This window comes from Poecilia mexicana, unplaced genomic scaffold (genome assembly GCF_051168715.1).
Source record: "Poecilia mexicana isolate PSO_F unplaced genomic scaffold, ASM5116871v1 scaffold_4, whole genome shotgun sequence".
Lineage (NCBI taxonomy): Eukaryota > Metazoa > Chordata > Actinopteri > Cyprinodontiformes > Poeciliidae > Poecilia > Poecilia mexicana.
The window spans coordinates 6,875,297-6,895,492 of record NW_028263373.1 but is presented as its reverse complement, the minus strand read 5'-3'; the positions used below and the strand labels follow the sequence as shown (position 1 = coordinate 6,895,492).

The 20,196-nt window shown below is 40.3% G+C and overlaps 2 protein-coding genes across 2 annotated transcripts; both read left to right on the top strand.

The window, feature by feature from the left end:
* Nucleotides 1-252: 252 nt before the first annotated feature.
* Nucleotides 253-7,276, top strand: LOC106920915 (flavin-containing monooxygenase 5-like). The gene is made up of 9 exons (XM_088004862.1): nt 253-1,935; nt 2,068-2,256; nt 2,346-2,511; nt 2,603-2,745; nt 2,843-3,039; nt 4,099-4,234; nt 4,489-4,708; nt 4,863-4,935; nt 5,038-7,276. Exons 1-9 carry the CDS (start codon nt 1,804-1,806, stop codon nt 5,417-5,419), a joined length of 1,638 nt encoding a protein of 545 aa, XP_087860988.1. The 5' UTR covers nt 253-1,803; the 3' UTR covers nt 5,420-7,276.
* A 1,235-nt stretch (nt 7,277-8,511) lies between these two features.
* LOC106920923 (flavin-containing monooxygenase 5-like) lies at nt 8,512-14,286 on the top strand. Its single transcript, XM_014992269.2, has 10 exons — nt 8,512-8,636; nt 9,070-9,210; nt 9,943-10,131; nt 10,227-10,392; nt 11,301-11,443; nt 11,780-11,976; nt 12,155-12,302; nt 12,387-12,594; nt 13,309-13,381; nt 13,461-14,286. Exons 2-10 carry the CDS (start codon nt 9,079-9,081, stop codon nt 13,873-13,875), a joined length of 1,671 nt encoding a protein of 556 aa, XP_014847755.2. The 5' UTR covers nt 8,512-8,636; nt 9,070-9,078; the 3' UTR covers nt 13,876-14,286.
* Nucleotides 14,287-20,196: the final 5,910 nt, after the last annotated feature.

Here is a 20,196-nt window from a genome sequence, read left to right as displayed (position 1 = left end):
CAGAATTTTAAATGGCAATTGTTATTATTTTGAAGCTGTAATTTAATTATCTGTAAGACAGGCAGATCCAATCAGGAAACGTTCTTTGGATTATGAAAGCTGCGGATCTCTACCCTCCATCTGACAAAACACTGTTGATTGATCTGTTTTTGTGCTTGATGACATTAAATCTGATCTTCAGGCAGCCCTGTCTGCATTTCTGCAAGCCAAAACACGACCAAGTGATTAAATAGGAGGACATGCAGCTTCTCTAAACCACTTTCTCCCAGGAGAGAAAAGGTAAGGTTGGTCACCTCCGTTAAACATTTAGCTTGTATATATATATTTTTTTTATTGAAAACTGAAGTCATACTAAGAGTAGGGATATTCTGAGTCCAAGATTAAAGGGATTAAGATGATTGCTATACAAAATTACTCTTCAAAGTGCAGCTTTATCAAGAGTTTATTTAAAATATATTCAATCTAACTATTATCTTAAACTGTTTAAATCTGTTTTTGGGGATGTGGGAGGTCAGTCAGTACTTTTCGCTGTGATATTTAGTTTGTAATGCCAGGACTTTCAGTGTTTTTATGCCAATGGTTTTATGCAGGAGTTTGAAATTAGTTCACTACATTCCTCTAGAAATATGTATCATTTTTGACAAAGACTGTGTGTTGCTTCAGTGGGACGGTGATTTTATTATGTAAGGAGAAAATTGACACAGTTCATTGAAGCTACGTTTACTAAGTGGAACTGAAAGCCACTTTAAGCTCAACGGTTTCTGTGAAAACGAGTTTATTAACCTTTCAGAGAGAATATTTCCTCCAATGATGTTTTTTTTTTTTTTTTTTGCTGTTTTTGTTTGATTCTTTGTTTTTAAGAGGCTGAGAATCACCTGTTGGATATTAAACACTTGGTTTTATTTATATGGTGTCATTTTCTAATCCAAAATGTGATTAGAAAAGACAAAACTAAAACGTTCCATGCAGTGGCGGTTTCTGATAAAGGCAACCACCCAGGGCGTTATCTTATTAGAGGGCATGAAACAGCGCCCCACGACCTTTGTCCTCTACCGCCACCCAGGATGTGAGCGCTGTGGTAGCACCTAAGGTGTTAATTAACTTGTGGGGGGTGATTGATGGGAGGCGCCGGTGTGGTTGTTCGCCTGGGGCTCCTAACCGTTTCCATGTTACCAAATCACTTTCTAAGTTTTGCAAGATCAAAAGTGTGGTGTGACAATTTAATGACTGTCTGTAAACTCAGTGTGCCGTTTAAAAACCAGAGGCAGGATTTCTATAAATGTAGTTGTGTTTTCACTGCTGGTCACTTTCTCCCTCTTGTGGTCGAAAGGAAACAAGTGGTTGTTCTTTCCCGTCTTTTGATGTGTTGCTTATTTCCTTTTCAGCTTTCATAATGTGGATGGAAACAAATACAAATACTTTTTTTTTCGTGACTTCATTAATTAAAGGGAGGGAGGATTAATCTCTTGTTGTTGTCGAACTCAAAAGCTGAATGTGAGAAAGTCATAAATTAGCAGGTGCACGAGATGACATTTTCACACGTCTCAATATTTTCTAATTTATGTATTTGATCCAAGTCTTCCTTCCGACACTGCTTTGTGGTCTTTAATGACAAAACAGGACCAGCCAAGTCATTAAAGCAACTGAACCTTCTGCACAGACAAATTAAAGGTACACAAACTATAATTCTGATTAGAAATCAGACCATGTTCCCTGACGTTTTTTTCTCTTCCTGTCTTGCTTCTCCTGCAGTTTAATCTGCAGGTCAGGCCTCCCTCTGCTGCGAGCATCGCTTCTTCCGTCATGGTCCAGAAGGTGGCAGTGATCGGCGCCGGCCCCTGTGGTCTGAGCAGCGTTAAAGCCTGTTTGGATGAAGGCCTGGAGCCAACGTGCTTTGAAAGCAGCGACGACATTGGGGGGCTGTGGAGATATAAAGTGAGGCCCGATAATTAATAATCAACCAGAAATCATTTTAACGTCACCATTTGTTTTTTTTATTATTGCTATCGTTATAGTTCTCATAAGCTGTAAAGCTGAAAAGAAAAGTGTTTTCTTTCCTCTTCTCAGGAGAAGCTGGTGCCTGGGCGAACAAACATCTACCAGTGTGTGATTATCAACAGCTCCAAAGAGATGATGGCTTTCAGCGACTTCCCTCCTCCTGCAGAACTCCCCAACAGCATGCACCACACCGAGGTCTTGCTCTACCTCCGTCTGTACGCTCAGACCTTCAGCCTGCTGCAACACATACATCTGCAGGTCGGTGAGCCAAAGGTTTGCAGAAATCAGAGTACCTAAGGTAAAAGCAGGTTGATTTTCATCAGGTTGACCTAAAAGGTTTATCTCAGACAAAGGTGGTCGGCTTGAGGCAGAGGCCGGACTTCGATGCGACAGGACAGTGGGACGTGGAGACGGAGACGGCAGACGGTCGGAGGCAGACGCATGTTTTTGACGCAGTTATGGTTTCCACCGGACATTACACGCAGCCACATCTGCCGCTCAGCAGCTTTGCAGGTAAAACCCGTCGTCAGCTGCTGTTAATTCAGCTTTGGGACGGCACTGATCATGTCCTTTTTCTTCCCTTTTTTTCTTCGTTCCATCTCAGGTATTGAGAGTTTCAAGGGGAGGTATTTCCACAGCTGGGAATACCGCAACGCCAAGGGTCTGGAGGGGAAGAGGGTGGTGGTGATTGGATTTGGAAACTGTGGCTGTGACATTGCTGTGGATATCAGTCGAGTTGCTGAGCGGGTAAAGCATACACGTGTATTTATGAGAAGTCTCACAAAGGGGGAAAAATACAAATAAAAAATCAAACCCTCCCACTGAGTGCTGCTCTGACATGCAGGTGTACCTGAGCACCAGGAGCGGAGCGTGGGTCGTCGGCCGTGTTGGACCAGGCGGCCTCCCGTTTGACACAACTTGGATTAGCCGCCTGGTCGTGACTCTGTCTTCGCTGTTTCCCACGTGGAGCGACTGGATGTTGGAGAGGAAGCTGAATGAATTCGTTGACCACAAGTTATACGGCCTCAAACCAAAACACAAGTATTATGAAACATTTTCATTCTAAATGCTCAAATCACTGCAAAAAAAAAAAAAAACAGTGGCATGAGGAGTTCCTTCTTTTGTAAATCTTGGGACTGAGATTTTTACGCATTGGTTTCTCCCTGCATGTTGTACTGACTTACAGAAATATCTGACCTGGTGGTGGCGCTGCAGGACAGATGATTGCCTTGCGAGAAGCATCAGATTATGTTAAACATAATCATCATTTTACTTCAAGGTTCCAATCAATCAAATTTCCTTTGTATAGCACATTTCAGTAAGAAGGCATTTCAAAGTGCTTTACATCATAAAAACACAAAGTCATGCAACGTAGAATCAACAATAGAAACATTACATTTGTAATGCCATCGTTAAATTATTAATTGATTATACTTCAAAGGCAACTCTAATCAGGTGGGTTTTTAATCTAGATTTGAAGGCACTGTGTTTCAGCAGTTTAGCATTTTTCTGGAAGTTTCTTCCAGATTTGTGGTGCATAGAAGCTGAATGCTGTCTCCATGTTTGGTTCTGGTTCTGGGGATGCAGAGCAGAACCAGAAGACCTGAGGGGTCTTTAAGGTTGACACAGCAATAGCAGATCTTTAACGTGTTGTGGTGCTAAGCTGTTCAGTGGTTTGTAAAGTAACAACAGTATTTTAAAGTCTATTCTCTGAGCTACAGGGAGCCAGTGTAGGGACTTTAAAACTGGAGTGATGTGCTCTAACTTCCTGGTTTTAGTGAGAACGCGGGCGGCAACGTTCTGGATCAGCTGCAGCTGTCTGGCTTATTTGTTAGGCAGATCTGTGAAGACGCTGTTGCAGTAATCGACTAAACATAAATGCATGGATGAGTTTCTCTACATTGTGCCGTGACATATTCGTCCTCTAATCCGGGATATGTTCTTCAGGGGACAGAAAGCCGACTTTGTAACTGTCTTTATGTGGCTCTGAATGTTCAGAGCTGGGCACTTTTTATGGTTGTGTAAAGATTGCATACACACTTTGCTTTGTGTCAAATGGGATCCATAAATGCCTCCAAACATTTAACGTTTCTCCTCCAGCTTTTGGGCACAGATTCCTGTCATAAACGACGACCTTCCAGGTCGGATCATCTCCGGCCGTATCCAGGTGAAGCCCAACGTGAAGGAGTTCAGGGAGACCAGTGTGGTCTTTACTGACAGGAGCGTCATAGACGAGGTGTTTAAAAGGCCTGCATATATTTAATGTCGGCCAGGATTACAAACATTTTTTGTATTCTGCACTGTGGACATCTGAAGTCTCCAGGCAGCGCAGACAGGAAGCTGCAGAAACCAGTAGAGTCTTGCTTTCACAGAACATTATCGTAAACTTTAAAAATATCCAGATTCTGAAAGGCAAAGATGGTTTTAATACAGTTTTACTAGCGGCGTGCGTTACTGCGTTGTGACAGGTTTATATTGCGTGTATTCCAGGTGGATGTTGTGGTGTTTGCCACAGGGTACAACTACAGCTTCCCTTTCCTGCCCCCAGATCTTCAGGCTAAATCTGGCTACAGGCTGCATCTCTACAAGCACGTGATCCCACCCACGCTTGCCCACCCAACTCTAGCGGTGGTGGGCTTCATCCACGGCTTAGGTGCCATCAACAGCATGGCGGAGATGCAGGCCCGCTGGGCGACAAGAGTGTTTAAAGGTAGACACATGAGTTGAATTTCCTGCAAGTTTTGTAACCACTATGTTTAAGAAAAAGTTATAGGTTTCTCTGGAACGTAAATGTTGCACACCTGGAAATTTTTTTTTTTTGTGTGTGTTTTTTTTTTCACTTTCTTTCTATGTTTTGCCTTAAGGTTTAATATCCCTCCCAGCAGAGGACGTCATGGTGAAGGAAATTGAGACGGAAACGGCAACAATGAACCAGAAGTAACTCCTGCTAAATCGCACAGCTGTTCATACTGACTTATTGTTGATGCTAAAACTGATAATTGCAATCAACATGAACTAATTGGACTGTCTCTCCGTCAGGTTTGTGTGCTCTGAGCGGAACCCCCTGCAGGTGGACGTCATACCCTATACGGACTCTCTGGCTGAGCAGGTGGGAGCAAAGCCAAACATACTGCAGCTCCTTTTCACAGAACCCGCGCTGGCGCTGCAGGTCGTTTTGGGTCCCTACACTTCGTACCAGTACCGCCTGAGTGGACCCGGGAAGTGGGCCGGAGCCCGTCAAGCCATCTTCGCACAGAAGCAGCGGATAGCTCGTCCTTTCAGAACCAGAGCGGTTTCAGAAGAACCAGGAAACGAGGCCTCTTCTAAGCTGAGCATCCTCCTGGCTTTTATCACAGGAGCTGCCCTGCTGTGCTACTTAATCTACAATTGGCACCTTCCTTTTTTTCACTCCGTAGAGTAGCCTCCCATCTTTGATCAACATGGTACGTGTACGTGGTACAACGTCTTCCTCCACGTTTCGCCAGTAGTAACGTCCGACTATCGATCACGCAACTGGTGCGACGAGGGGAATAGCGTTTCCATAGCAGTTTTGCGAAATACATTTATTTGGATGCGGTCACAAACCCACCCCATTGTAGTGTAACTCGAAAAAGAAACATTTCTATTGAGCCAATTTAAGAGAATTTATCTTCAAAATTTCAATTTTATGGTTAATAATGGAGACGCAGCTAATGACGAGCTCCTTTGCCACCGTCAAACCATTAAGTAAATAATGAGTAAATAACCAAGCTTCAAGCTTTGGAGAGAAAGTGAAGCATTTAACAATTAAGTCTGAGTAGGAAGGTGATTTTTTTATTTTTTTATTTTTTTAAGGTATTTGCTGGCACACTAGATTGTGAGCTGCTTGAGTTAAAGCACTTCTGCATAATTACAAAGAAGGCTTAATGGAGACTTCCTCTAGAACAGGTAATGGTGCAGCTAATTTAGATTTGGTGAATTGGTCGTTGACTTGGAGGTGATTAAAAAATGAATTATGTGTTTTAACACATGAACACACATGATTTACCAGCATGTCTTTAAAGCATTGTCCACTGTGCAATACTTGAAGTAGCTGAAGCATTGCCAAGAACCAGGATTGTAATTATTAACAGTTTGTCAATTCAGTTATGCAGCAACAGTGGCGATTGAGCCAAAGAGTGAATTGACATTTCTTTGAACATCATAAATTTGCTAAATCAGACTGCAAGGGATTTTTACACAATGCAGTTACTAACTAGTTGTATTTTTGTAAAGACAGTTTTGTGTGAGATACTCAATTTAAACCAATCTAACAATTTGTCAGATAAATACGAAACAAAAAAGAAATAGGGAAAGAAAAAAAGTACAATTAAAGCAAACCAGCTCTGATTTTTCTAAACTTTACTGTCAATGTGCTACACTTTCTCGTAGTCAAACAAAAACGTTAAAGATCAAATTTATAGTTTGGCTAAAGCCAGGAAGGGGATTCACTAAATGAGTGGAAGTGAAATGAGATTAAGATCAAACTTAATCTCATTTAAAACATCTAACGTTTTGCCCTGTTGGCAAAACGTTAGATGTGGCGTAAAACTTGCGCTGTAAATCACCCAATGACGTCACTGCATGACGGTGGCAGCATCATGCTGTGGCAATGCTGCTCTTTATGAGAGCCACTGAAGAGGGTCAGAGTTTATGGGAAAATGGGCGGAGCTAAGCCAGTGATGAAAGAAAGTCTGTGAGAAGCTGCAAAGTACTTGAGATCAAAAGGTTAACCTTCCAGAAGAACAACAACAGCACACTGTTTATTTATTTAAGACCAGATAATCATGTGGTAGAATGGCCTAGTTAAAGTCCATTCCTAGACCTAAATCTAACTGAGAATTGAGAACTAATGTCTACATGCCCTCCATCTCCAGTCTGACAGGACTGGAGCTATTCCGAAAAGAAATGAGGGCATTAAAAAAATATGTGTTTCTATATTTTCGGTTTTGACTTTTGCTTTGTTTTGTTCTAGTTTGTCTAGTTTATATACTCTGGATCAACATTATTAGGCTACTTTTTAGATTCCTATTCTTCCAACCCAGAAGTGGAATTAGAGCAGAGGACACTTATGTTGCAACCCTGAACAGGAGCTCATAGTTGACATACTTTAGATCAACATTAGATTATTTTTCTTCTTCTTTGGTTTGTTGTTTTTGTTTGTATTTCCTTTTTATTCCTGTAAAGCACTTTGTATTGCCTTGTTGCTGAAAGTGTGCTATATAAATAAAATTACCTTACTTTACCTTACATTACAAAATATTGACTCAGAATACTGTTGAACAAACTTATTTCAGTTTTTCATCGCAACAAGAGTACTTGTTTGCTTAGCAATTGGTCAATGAGTATTTGAATTGATTTTAGGCCAAATGTGGAGTTGTATAAAGGCCTTTTTGTACAGAAAGTACAAAATTCTGTGCTTATTCTTTAGCTAAAACAAATAAAAATTAAACCAGGACAACACAAAGGTCAAACATTAAGACTGGGGCATGAGAATGATTGTCAGACAATAATGAACGATTAGAAAGACCTGGACTAAAAGTAAAGTTGATGCTTTAATCATCAAGTACAGATACACAAGACAATTCATGATTGAATTATTTGCTACAGCTGAAGGTTTTGGACTCTTGCTTGTTGTTTTTCATTTTTAGTTTTAGCAGTTAAATATCTGAAACGCATATCAAAATGAAACAATGTGAGCCCTTTATGAACACCAACCAACATGTATGTGATATTTTAATCTAAAGCTGGTAAATAGTCAAGAATAAATTTTGATTGGTTGAATGTACCATTATTTCAAGTCAGTAAAACAGGACCAATAAATCAAACAGCATATTTTGAAACTTTTTCCATAAAAAATGTAGCTTTTGTCCTGTATTGCTGCACAGGACAAAAGGCTGTAATTTATTTTTTAACTGATACTCAGTTGAAGCACCCTTTGATGCAACGTCAGAATATTTGCTCAGCTTTTTGGCATTACTCTGTCAAAAATATATTTAAAAAAAATTTATTAAACAGTATTCATCTCAAGCAATTTAGCAGAAACATGAAGGTTTTGGATCAAAACATTTATTTTATTTTTTTTTGGTACTAATCATAAATTCTTCCACTGTGACAAAAACCTCGAATAAAACTAACTCCGGAGTAAGACACCACCACTCCTGTGTTTCTCCGTGCTTTTCTTTCAGTGACGTTCTGCGTGGCAAACCACCAAAGCAATCTGCAACTGTATTTCAAGAAGCTTCCTCTCGTAGAGCACGTTCTCAAACTGTGGGAGTATTTTTAAAACACGTAAAGCCTCAAAACCGAGCGCGACTAAGTCATAAAATAGCCTCTTATCAATAACTCTCATCTTTTAAACGTTCGTCTTTTAGCTTCTATGTAATGTCGGTAAGCTATCTCTCCAGTTGGTGTTGTTGCCAGCAGCATGATTAATGATTGTTTAATGTAGCGGGTATTAAAGCGTTTCCCAGCCCAGGAAGTCTGTTTACTTTTCCTCCCAGTCTCTGTGAAGAAGCAAAGGTTCAGTCTGCAGACGAAGCTCCAGGTTGCGCTCCACCCACTGCATGCAGTTACATAAAACGCCAAGAAAACGGGTTTCCTGCTATTGAACCTAAAAGGTACGCCATTTAAGATCACTTTTTGGCACGTTTAGAGGAGAATGAATGTTGTTTTCTTGGAAATGAAAGCGCCAAGAATGAAGCTTCGGAGCAGCAGTTGTTTTGAATATGTCAGGGAGGGAGGAGCGTCACGCTTTGCCCTCTTCGACTAGATATAAAAATAATAATAATATAAAAAATTGTTTTTAATTTATTGGGGGACTCTTGAGTCGTTTAATCAAGTGTTGACGTGAGGTGTGTGTGTGTGTGTGTGTGTGTGTGTGTGTGTGTGTGTGTACGGCTTTGTAGGGTTTTTTTGTTGTTTTTTAAAACTTGATCTATGAGATAACGCAGAATTAAAATGCAGCTTCGTGACGTGCGTCTCTGCACGGATGCGTGTTGATGTTCTGCAGGGTAATGATAGTTTCTTTCTCCTCAACGATCCGCTCCGCAGAGCTGAAGCATGAGTCGTCGCGTGGCCGTGGTCGGAGCGGGAAGTTCGGGTCTGGCCTGCATGAAATGCTGCCTGGACGAGGGGCTGGAGCCCGTCTGCTTCGAGAGCAGCGATGACATAGGAGGTCTCTGGAGGTTTAAGGTCGGTGCACGCATTTTGAAGCGAGGGTCGCCTCGGTTAATCAGAATATCGAATACTTTGTGTGTGTGTGTGTGTGTGTGTGTGTGTGTGTGTGTGTGTGTGTGTGTGTGTGTGTGTGTGTGTGTGTGTGTGTGTGGAGGGGTGGTGAGTTCAGTACAGCAGGTTCATTACACATAATGCGGGATCCTTACCGAGGGTCGATTATTCTTTCTTATAGTTAATGAAGCCCCAAAATTCAGATTTTTTAGAGAATTAAAATATGATACAGGACTAAAAAAATCTTCAAGATCTGCCCCGTGAAGGGTAATTGGTGAGCTGTATGTTCAGAGAGCCCTGTCCTAGTACATAGCTGGAAAGTTCAGTGGAAGGAAAAACTGCACGAGCATTCCTTGTGATATTCCCAGTTTCTTGCAAAATTGTAAAGCAAAATCTGATCAATTATGTGTAAAATTTCAATTGGAAATCAATGTCCCAAGTGTCTGGAGGAAAAGGGGAAGTGGCAAAAAAAAAAAAAAATTAAGTGGGTGGGAGGAACAGTTTGGGCTTCCATGTCATTTTCACATTTTCTGAAAAATGTAAATTTGGGCTTACATTAGCAATAAGACAGAATGATGTAGATTATCAAAACTATATGCTTAAAGTTTAACTTTTTGGAGTGGAGATGCAGCTGTACTTTCACAGCATGGAGAGCTCAATGGACTTTGTTTAAGCCCCAGCTGTCTGTCGCTGCAGGAGAATCCAGAGCCCGACCGCGCCAGCATCTACAATTCACTGATCATCAACACCTCCAAGGAGATGATGTGCTATAGTGACTTCCCCATCCCTGCACACTTTCCGAACTTCATGCACAACTCTCTCATCTTGGACTACTTTCGGATGTACGCAGATCACTTCCAGCTCACCAAGCACATCCGCTTACACGTAAGGAAGTGACTGCCAACGTCAGGCTCCCGCCTCCGACGCGTGCGGTGGTCGACCTCCGTGGCCGACTGTCTCTGTCTTTCTGTTTCCCACAGACCCGAGTCGTGAACATAAAGAGGAGGTCCGATTTTTCCCGTTCGGGACAGTGGGATGTTGAAACAGAGAACAAGGACGGCAAAAAGGAGAAGCACATTTTTGATGCTGTAATGATCTGCATCGGACATCACTGCCACCCTCATCTGCCTCTCCATGACTTCCCCGGTAACGCCTCGGAAAAGTTGTACACCCCTTCAAACTTTTTCACATTGGTAGTGGCGACAACAAACTTGAGTGTACTTTTAGGTGGCGCACCAGCGTAATACTAGAGCATATTTGTGATGAGAAATGAAAAAGGAGATATGGGTTTTCTATTTTTTGTAGATGCGAAAATCTGAAAAGTGTGGTGTGCATTTGTATTCACCCCATCCCCGTCCCTTTAAAAAAAAAATCCTGATAAAACATGTTGAAATTTGTGTCTGTTCTGTAACAAAAGGTTTAAAAAGGAACAAGCAAAAAGGATAACTGTTCATGGCAGTGAACATATAAATAATCTTGTTTTTATCTAACACCTGGTGTTGTATGTTGAGCACAACTGCAAAACCTAGCAACCTTTGAAACAGCTTAGCTTATCATGTTGTGGGAACTCTTTACTGAACAGTAAAGTGGTTTATTATTAGCAACAACACCGAGCAATACTATAGTGTCTGCAACCTGCAAACACCTAGTTTTTATCTAACCCACCTCCCCTCTCACCTTTGCCCCCTTGCAGACACACTCACACCCATTCACTGCACCTTAAAACTGCTAGACGTTTGCAACGGGTCCACTACTCCTTATTTTCTCACTGCGTCAGGCCTTTGCTGCTATTGTTGCTTTCACACTTTATCATTCGCGTAAAAATGCCTACAAATGCAATTTCAACTCTCAGTACAAACTTGTTTTAATTTATCTTTTATATTCTCCTGAGTTTTGTCCTTGTCATATATATATATATATATATATATATATACATATATATATATATATATATATATATATATATGATATTTCTATATCACAGAGGAGACCACTGCAATTTTGTATTTTCTAGCAGCATAATGGCGAATAAAAATCTTCTGTTTTTGTCTCAGGCATCGAGACTTTCAAGGGAGAGTATTTCCACAGCAGAGACTACAAGACTCCAGAGCAGTGGAGAAACAAGAAGGTGGTGGTGATCGGAATAGGAAACTCCGGTGGAGACATTGCCGTCGAACTGAGCAGATTCGCCAAGCAGGTGGGACTGAAATCACCTCGGACCCGACTCGCGTCTTTAAGCCGAGATGAACTTTGTGGAGCTTTCGACTAAAGACCGTCACATCCATGAATGTTTTCACATTTTTGTCTTGACACAAGCATAGATTTAGTGTTTTTGCTTAGGATTTCAAATGGCAGAACAACACCGAATAGTTTATGAAGTGAAAGGAAAGTGATGGAAGTTGTGTTTTTAGAAATCTTGCGCACATAAAACTCTGAGTAGTTTTATGTGTGCACAAACTGTATTTTCCCTTTTGCTTTAAACTCTCAGTGGTATTTACATGAAGATTTCCTAAAAGTGGCAACTTTCCTTCAGGTTTACCTGAGCACTCGAAGGGGAGCCTGGATTCTGCACAGAGTTGGAGACAATGGGATACCGCTTGATTTGCTGTTTTACAGAATGACAAATCTTCTGAGACACATTCTTCCCTCTGACTATGTATCCTCCATTGTGGAGAACCAACTCAACAGCAGAGTGAACCATGCTCTGTACAGTCTAAAGCCCAAACACAGGTACTGGATGTTTGCAGATTCTATTACAACCTGCCAAAAATAAAAAAAATAAAAAACACTGAACCTTACCAATGCAACTGTCATTGAATTTGCCTTACTTCAGGGCTTATCAATAAAATCCTTATAATTCCTGCAGCTGTGTTGTGAATTTAGCCCCTTTGTGCCTCCTGTTTCTCAGGTTGTTCAGTCAACATCCTACTGTCAACGATGACCTTCCCAACCGCATCCTGTCCGGAACAGTTCAAGTAAAACCCAACATCCGTAGATTTCATGGCTCCTCTGTCGAGTTTGACGATGGAAGCGTAGTGGACGATGTTGACCTTGTGGTGGGTTTAATTGTCTTTTTGTGCAAAAAAAAAAAAGTGGTAGCGCTGGGACAAGGACTGACAACCTCTCTTTGTGTCCTGAAGGTGTTTGCAACAGGTTACAAGTTTTCCTTTCCTTTTCTGGCCTCTAATGTGGTTCCAGTGACTGATAACCACGCATCTCTGTACAAGTTTGTGTTCCCACCTGACCTGGACCGCCCCACGCTGGCCATCATTGGACTGGTGCAACCACTGGGAGCCATCATGCCTATCAGTGAAATGCAGGCTCGATGGGCTACAAGGGTCTTCAAAGGTAAAGAAACAAAAAAAAAAACATATTGACTACCTTTATTTGATGTAATTAGTTGGCTAAATGGGGAAGAGCGGGTGAAAGCCCCGCCCGGACGGGAAGGGGCGTGGCCTCACTGTAGAAGTCGTTACTAAGGGAGGAAAACTGTAAATTTGTTATTCTCTGCATCAGCGAGGTGCTCAGAAGCTGAAGTACAAACTCTGTAGGAAGTTGTACTTTCAATGATGAGACAAGTCTGTTGTTAATTTTTGCTGCAAGGGAGAGAGCGAGAGCAAGACTTTCAGCAAATAACTGGGAGATTGAATTGAGCACGAGAAAGTTTCCTGATTTTCTTCCCTGCTGTCAGGAATCATGCTGGATTTTGGAAATATTGACAGGCTTTTGGCAATCCTAAGTTAAATTAAAAATGTATGTTTTCTTTGGAACACATTTGGGGAGGTTTTAGTAATGCTTGCTGCTCTTAACTGCACTTACAGTGCTAAAGACGAGCAAACAAAAATAATTTAGTAACCGCTTATTGCAGGAAGGCGAGAAAAACATATTAAAAATGCAGTTTTTATATCTTCTTACGTTATAGTTCTTATAGATAAATCATAAAAAGCTGCAATCAGTTCAGGGTTGCCAGAAATCTGCAAAAAATGTGCTACCAATGTATTTACTGCACATGTGTCTTTTCCAATGTCTTAATAAAATGTCTCTTTTTTTTTTTTTGCTTAGGCTGCATAAAGCTTCCCTCATTATCCACCATGCAAAGAGACATCCAGTGCAAGCAGGAAGCCATGGCCAAAAGGTAAAAGTTATCCAACGGTTGTTATTACCCTCTGTGCGCGTCATGTTGTTCACATGCTGAACTCGAGCCTTGCTATCAGGTACGTCACCAGTCAGAGACACACCATCCAGGTCGACTACATGGACTACATGGATGAGATTGCAAATCTGGTGGGAGTCCGACCCAGAGTCTCCAGGCTGCTGCTGACCGATCCCAGGCTGGGGTTGAACCTGCTGTTCGGCCCCTGTACCCCCTACCAGTATCGACTCAGGGGACCCGGAAAGTGGGCCGGCGCCCGCAAGGCCATCCTTACCCAGTGGGAGAGAGTCTTTCAGCCCTTGGAGACCAGGCCGTGCAAAGACCCCGAGCGACGGAGATCTCTGAAGTTGCCTCTGCTTCTGTCCGCAGCGGCGGTGGGATTGGCCGCCTACTACAACCGGAGCAGCCTCCCCGCGTTTCTGCAGGATCCTGCTGCCTTGCTGGACAGGGTGAAATCCTCCCTGCCCACACAATGACGCTAATGTCCATCCGTTCATCAATTATCTCTACCCGCTTGTCCTTGCAGGGTTGAAGCTCGTGTCATGACTGATTACATTTGCCTTTAATTGTGGTTTTAACTCATAAACTTTGTTGCATACCGTTTCACTACTGATCTTTTTAAATGGCTAAAACTAAAACTTTACAATACTTTATTCTCTCTTTGACCAAATAGAGCCTTTCTGTATACAGTTATCTTCCTGTAGTCCTTGGTTTAGATAATTTTATAAATCTGTTGCAACACCTACAGCCTCTGTTCTCAGGTTAAGTTTTGAAATGCCTCCATGCATCCATTTAAGGACAAATATAGTGTGTATTTTTAATTCTTACACTCTGAATCCCTCTTTTGAAATCATGTATGCAGTGCATCTAATAAATGTTGCATAAAAGTTTTTTCTTCTTTCTTTGTTCAAGTTTACAGACAGAAACATTTAGTCGCATTACAGCCACGAACTTTAGTATACATTTAATTATTATGTTTTATGTGATGGAGCAACAAAAATAGTGAATAGTTGTGAAATGAAGGGCAATTGTGGGGCATCCATTCCCAGTTCAGATACTCGGATACAATACGGAGCTAAATTCAGGATAATTGAAAGAAAAAGAAAAGATTTTAGATTTTGTAAAAGACTTGAGACAAGGGGTTAGGTTTGCCTCCCAGTCTGACAACAACACTGAACATAGAGCTTGATCTACAACATGCTGCTTTAGATCAAAGTATTTCCATGTTTCACATGGCCCGAGGAAAGTACAGACCTTAAACTGATTAATCTGTTTTAGGACATAAATAGACTAAATTGCCATCTTTAAATGTCCCAAACGGGTACCGACGGCACAAAAGCTCTTGCAGCTGCAACGGCAGCAAAAAGGATTTCTGTGAGGGACTGACTCAGAACGCACGATAAAACATTTATATGAAAACATACAGACAAAATAGAGAAAAATCTCTTGATGTGCAAATGCACACCACACTTTTCAGACTTTTGTTTGTAAAAAATGTCGACAAGCAAGTATCATTTTCCTTCAACTTCTGAAATATAACTCACTTTGTGTTTGTCTGACACACAAAACCCTAATTTAATAAACTAAATACATAAAAACAGATTTTTATGTATTTAACGACAGACTGAGGTCGAACTGAGCTGAAAATGTTTAATAATCTCTGTCTGCATTTAAAGCCAAAGGACTTTGTTCTCTGCTTCACAAACCTTTCCATGTAACTAGTCATCTTTTAACAGCTTTCTGGCAACTTTTCTCAAACCCTTTAATAAGTTACATTTCAGGAAAAGAAGATAAAAAGTGTTGTTTTTTTGTAACCACAAATTCTTTACTTAAATCACTTCTCATAAGCTTGCAATGGGATAAAATGCACTCAGTCTTTTTATTTATTTATTTATTTTTATTACAAAAGCCACTTCATCATCAGTGAAATAAACCAAACACTTTCTGAATGAGATGAGGGGCTGGAGCAACTGGGCAACCGTTTGCTTATTGCCAGTAGGCCTTTGATAAGGAGCCCAAAGTAGGTCAACGCCGAGCTTTTTATGATCATTGTTGATGTGTTTTGCTTGCGCATTAGCCTCTCGCAGTGACACAAAGACACAAACTTGTACAATGTCATACTGATATGGTACTACAATTATTATCAAAGGGACAAAATAGAAAATCAGCTTTTAAAACATTGATAAGCTCCGGTTTGAGCAATAAGTTATCCATGAACACCGTTGACACTGTGCTAAAGGTTCAGACTGTTTTGCATTCACACACAGACACTTTCCTTTGTCCACCCTCTCAAAGTGTTGCACACCAATATCTTAAAGAGACAGAAATATTTTATATATATATATATATATATATTTTTTTTTTTTTTTTTTTTTTTTTTTCATTCAGTGAAGTTTTTGTTGCAGTGAAGTTTTTGTTGCAGATATTCTGGAAAGTAATGCTTGATTCTACAAAATATATAAAGGCGTTGGAGGAAGAGTTGGAAGAAGCAGACAGAGAAGGCTCTGTGATTAGCTGAAACTGAAGAGACCTTTGATCGGGCCTCTGGCTCTGTCGGCTGTAGCTGGATTATGGACGGTCAACAAACATCCTTTCAGCTCTATCAAGGGATCAACTAAACACACATTAACAGAAACAGATACAATATTTAAAAAAATCCTGACTTGGCATACTGTAGTTGCTTACTTTTTAGTATTTAGAGTCCGCAACAGTAAAATATTTAAAGAAAAACTAATATTTAAACTTTGAATTTGACACCTCTGTTGAATTCATATATAAAAGAACAACAGAAACATGTACAGATCTGCATTGTGTGGTCACGGCCGTGTCTGTTTTCACGGTGGACATCGGGTTTAGACATTGTTCACTTGCTTATGGCGCCATCTAACGGTGAGTGCAGACTGCAGCCTGAGTTCGGTGTGAAAAGGTCATGGGTTGTTGTGGTTCACCGCGTCACACTGTCGGCATGTGAGAGGAAGTTCCCGCTGGGAACCGAATCAGATGTGGAACAACTGCAATGCAGGATGAAACAGAGTAAACGTTGATTTTGTTGTTTTTCTTCAGGTATAAGTAATTATGGAAAAAGGAGACGACGCACGTTGCAGTGGTCATCCCTCCACTAAACTCCCTGGTACAGGTGATGTGTTGATTGCTAGTTTTCTTGAAACAGTCAGAAAAAGTATTTTACTGAATGATCCTCCATTTTTGAGAAATGTAGGAGCCTCCAAGTGTTAGTCGTTCTTTAGGTCGTGGGGTAAATATTCTGGCATAATTCAGGTTGTGTTTTTAGACCTCTCATTTTTGCAGACTTGAGTTCAACTGCCTTGCTGGAACAGAGATGTCTCCTTTTTTTAAAAATAATTAGCAAACATCTTCCTGAAATCATTAGGCCTTATTCCAAAATACAGAGAAAAAAAAATATTATTTTTTTTATTGGCATTAAACTACTGCAAGTAGTTTGCAGTCATTGCTCTGTTAGAACAACCAAAATATCAACCATCTGATCCAAACAGTCGCCCTCAAATAAAAGACAGTTTCTCAGAATGAGCGAAAAACAACCTGGTGAGAAACGTAACCCCAGAAAATATTACTGGTTGCTATGGCGATATCAAAATGATTAACTTTTCCTGAAGTTTTCCAACTGTGAATGGTATCTCAGCTACAGAAATCCAAAGATTTGTTGCTTCTTTCATCAAAATGACACCAAAATAGCGTATCTTTGGAGATGTTATGCTTTTTACATTGGCACCATCAATTAGGGACATCAGGTGTCATTTCTTGCATTTCAAGCAGCACAAAATTTTACCATAAAACAAAAACATAAACCGGTGAAGTGGAGTTTTAAATAAACACGCTCTACAAGCCTCTCTGGGCTGAAACATCTGCTGGGAAAGCAGTGTTTGAGACACTTGAACTGAATGTAAACAGTGCAGGGAAGAAGGGAAGGGGAAAGAGAGAGGGGGAAGAAGAGAAAAGAGGGAGGAAAAATCTGAAGCTTCTACACAAGCACATGGTTCAACAGCATTCATGTCATTGTAGTAATAATACCTGTTTTATGCTCCACTAAGAATATTTTACACTAATTTCAAGTTCAATATAGCATAACATCCAAATTACTGTTAATTCTGAATTACTATATTGTTGATAGTATCACTTTTGAGAGGGCCAACAAAATTATAGAACACACAAATAAATGATCAATGACATTTATTCACTTTTACACAGGGGTGAAAGTCGTTTTAAATTCTTGGGGGTACTATGACAAAAAAAAGAATAAATAAATAAATAAATCATATATATATGCATACATTATTATGCACAGAAAGGTAGAGAGCATTTTACTTACGCGCACACACACACACACACACACACACACACGCACGCACGCACGCACACACACACACACACACACACACACACACACACACACCTACTAAGGCATGTTACTCTGTGTTACTGACATCGTGGAGATTCTTTCACACGTCTACCTCCTGGAATAGCACCTGACCCAAACTCTTGTCCGAGTTGTTTTTGAAATCTGCCTTTGAAATACAATCATGAAGCCCTTTAATCCCCAAGGCTCCTGAATTAAGAAAGCCAATAACTTCTGGGTTCTGGGTTTCTTATGTTTGGTAAAATAGTCACAGCATTAAATTGTCTGCGAAAATTAATAAAAAATAAATATAAAAAGTCACAGACTGTTTCTAGCACTGTGCAATAATTAATGCATGAATAATCCTAATGAATTAATAGTAATTAAAATAATAGTGGATAAAAGGCTTCAGAACATTTATACCACAGCAGGTATGGAAAACCACAAAAGCAAAAATTAAATCATATACAAATGTATTAATCTCTTCGTGTTAAATAAATAAAAAGTATAATGTTTTATTTAAATCTTTTTGTCAGCTTGAGTCATGCAGAGCTGAGCTGATCATTTCCATAGCAACAATCAGAAGCAAGACGTTGCTCCAGAAGTCCAGTGAGCTCCACTGATGAGGTCATAGACGTACATCACAGTAGATCAAAGAAGTTCTAATGCTTGAATGCTGGAATCTCTAAGCATCAGTCAGGATCCAGACATTTCTTGGAGATTAAGATTTGTATAAAGCAACAATGTTCAGTTTTGCGACGGCGATTGTTCCCCTGATATTCCCGGTTGGTTGGGGCCCCCCCCCCACCAAGGGAAGGAACGTCTGGGTGAAGGAGCGACGCTTCCCCCACCCCCGAGGCGACGCTACATGAAGTGTAAAACTCGCTACATGTACCTCGTTATGTGCGAGAGGTGAAGGAGCCCAATGTCATAATCCGCGCGTCGCCCCCTCCAGACGGGGTTTTGGCGCCCCCTCTGGTGCTGCGCCCCTATATGTTGCATAGACTGCATACCCACTCTTTGCGCCTCTGGGTCCACCACATAAAGTGTCATTAATTTACAAAATGTGAAAATGTGCAGCAGCAAATAAATTACTTAATTCCGAATAAAATGAGATCTGCTCTTTGCTTCACACTGACTCGACGCTTAGAACGACATTCAGATCAGAGACACTTTGTTGGATCAAGTCATGGACAGACAGACGGACAGAAGAATCAACACTGATTCAGTAAATCTGTGAAGTTCAAACGTTGCGCCGCGCGTGATTCGCCGGTACGCCCCGGAAACAGATTTCGTCCACGCGTGACTCCTGAGAGTTTGGGTTGCCAGGTTTACACATTCAAGTAATCAAAAAAGTTATCCACAGGTTGTCTTGACTTTTTGATGTCCTGGGCTGGACTTTACTTTGTTTTATTTCGTGTAGAAATGCAACACTTGGAAGAACATGAGGTAGAGCTGCAGAGAGATTATGGGGAATTCTTATAAACTAAATGATGAACTGTGTAAATTACGGAGATTTAAATGACAAGCTGCAGAAAAGGTTACCTCCTGTTGCTGTCTTTCTTATGAAAAGATTTTTACAAATTGGAAAATAATTGAAAAGAGGCCTGATCAGGTCCAGGTGTGGACCTGATGGCAAGGTATTATTTATTAAAGCACCCACTGTCTTAAAGAGTAGCAAAAATTGCAAGAAAATCATAAATGATATCAAATCTGAAGGTTCTGCTCAGATTTTATCATCTTCAGTCAAATGAAAAACTAAAGTTAACGAGGCCTCCAACTCAATGATATTTAATGATGTAAAAGCCAATATTTTCAAATCCTTGGCAAAAGTCGTTTTGCATTAAAATTAATCTTAATGAACTTGCAAATTGTTCAGCTATCATTTGACACACTGATTGTTTTTTGGATAGCCAAAAAATAAAGAATTTAAAAACCAAACTGTTGAAATTGTTGCAATATTTGCCTCTTCCAGAGTTAAGCAAGTGAAAGTCTGACAATTTTTTTCTTATGTTCTGATGTCAAACAGAAAATAGCCAACAAGGTCTTTATGTTGTAAAAAATTATGTGAAGAAACACAAAAACAATTGAAAACTATTTGTGCCCCAGTCTACCATTTTAACCTTACAGTAATTGTCATTCTGCTTCATCAGTTGCTACATTTATTCATGAGGTTATACAGAGTTTACACTTGCTGTTTTTAAATCATCAGTATTATTTTTATGTTTAAATTAATTACCTTTAATACATTTTTTGTATACATTTTAATGAACCTCAGCACACATCTCTGACCAACAGCAGCCATACACTTGAAGAAATTGCTAACATTAAATTCCTTCAAGCACACAGCTCTATTTACCTCTTGATAGGCACATTCATAAAGTTTTAGAAGGGGGTTTTATTTATAGGTGTTCTAGGTATTGAA

Excerpts from the sequence above, each read along its gene's own strand:
- LOC106920915 (XM_088004862.1), top strand. The coding sequence starts at position 1,804 with ATGGTCCAGAAGGTGGCAGTGATCGGCGCCGGCCCCTGTGGTCTGAGC. Across the intron at positions 1,936-2,067 it reads GGGGGCTGTGGAGATATAAA|GAGAAGCTGGTGCCTGGGCG; the intron begins GTGAGGCCCGAT and ends TCCTCTTCTCAG. Across the intron at positions 4,709-4,862 it reads GGCGACAAGAGTGTTTAAAG|GTTTAATATCCCTCCCAGCA; the intron begins GTAGACACATGA and ends TTTTGCCTTAAG.
- LOC106920923 (XM_014992269.2), top strand. The coding sequence starts at position 9,079 with ATGAGTCGTCGCGTGGCCGTGGTCGGAGCGGGAAGTTCGGGTCTGGCC. Across the intron at positions 12,303-12,386 it reads TGGACGATGTTGACCTTGTG|GTGTTTGCAACAGGTTACAA; the intron begins GTGGGTTTAATT and ends TGTGTCCTGAAG. Across the intron at positions 13,382-13,460 it reads CAGGAAGCCATGGCCAAAAG|GTACGTCACCAGTCAGAGAC; the intron begins GTAAAAGTTATC and ends CCTTGCTATCAG.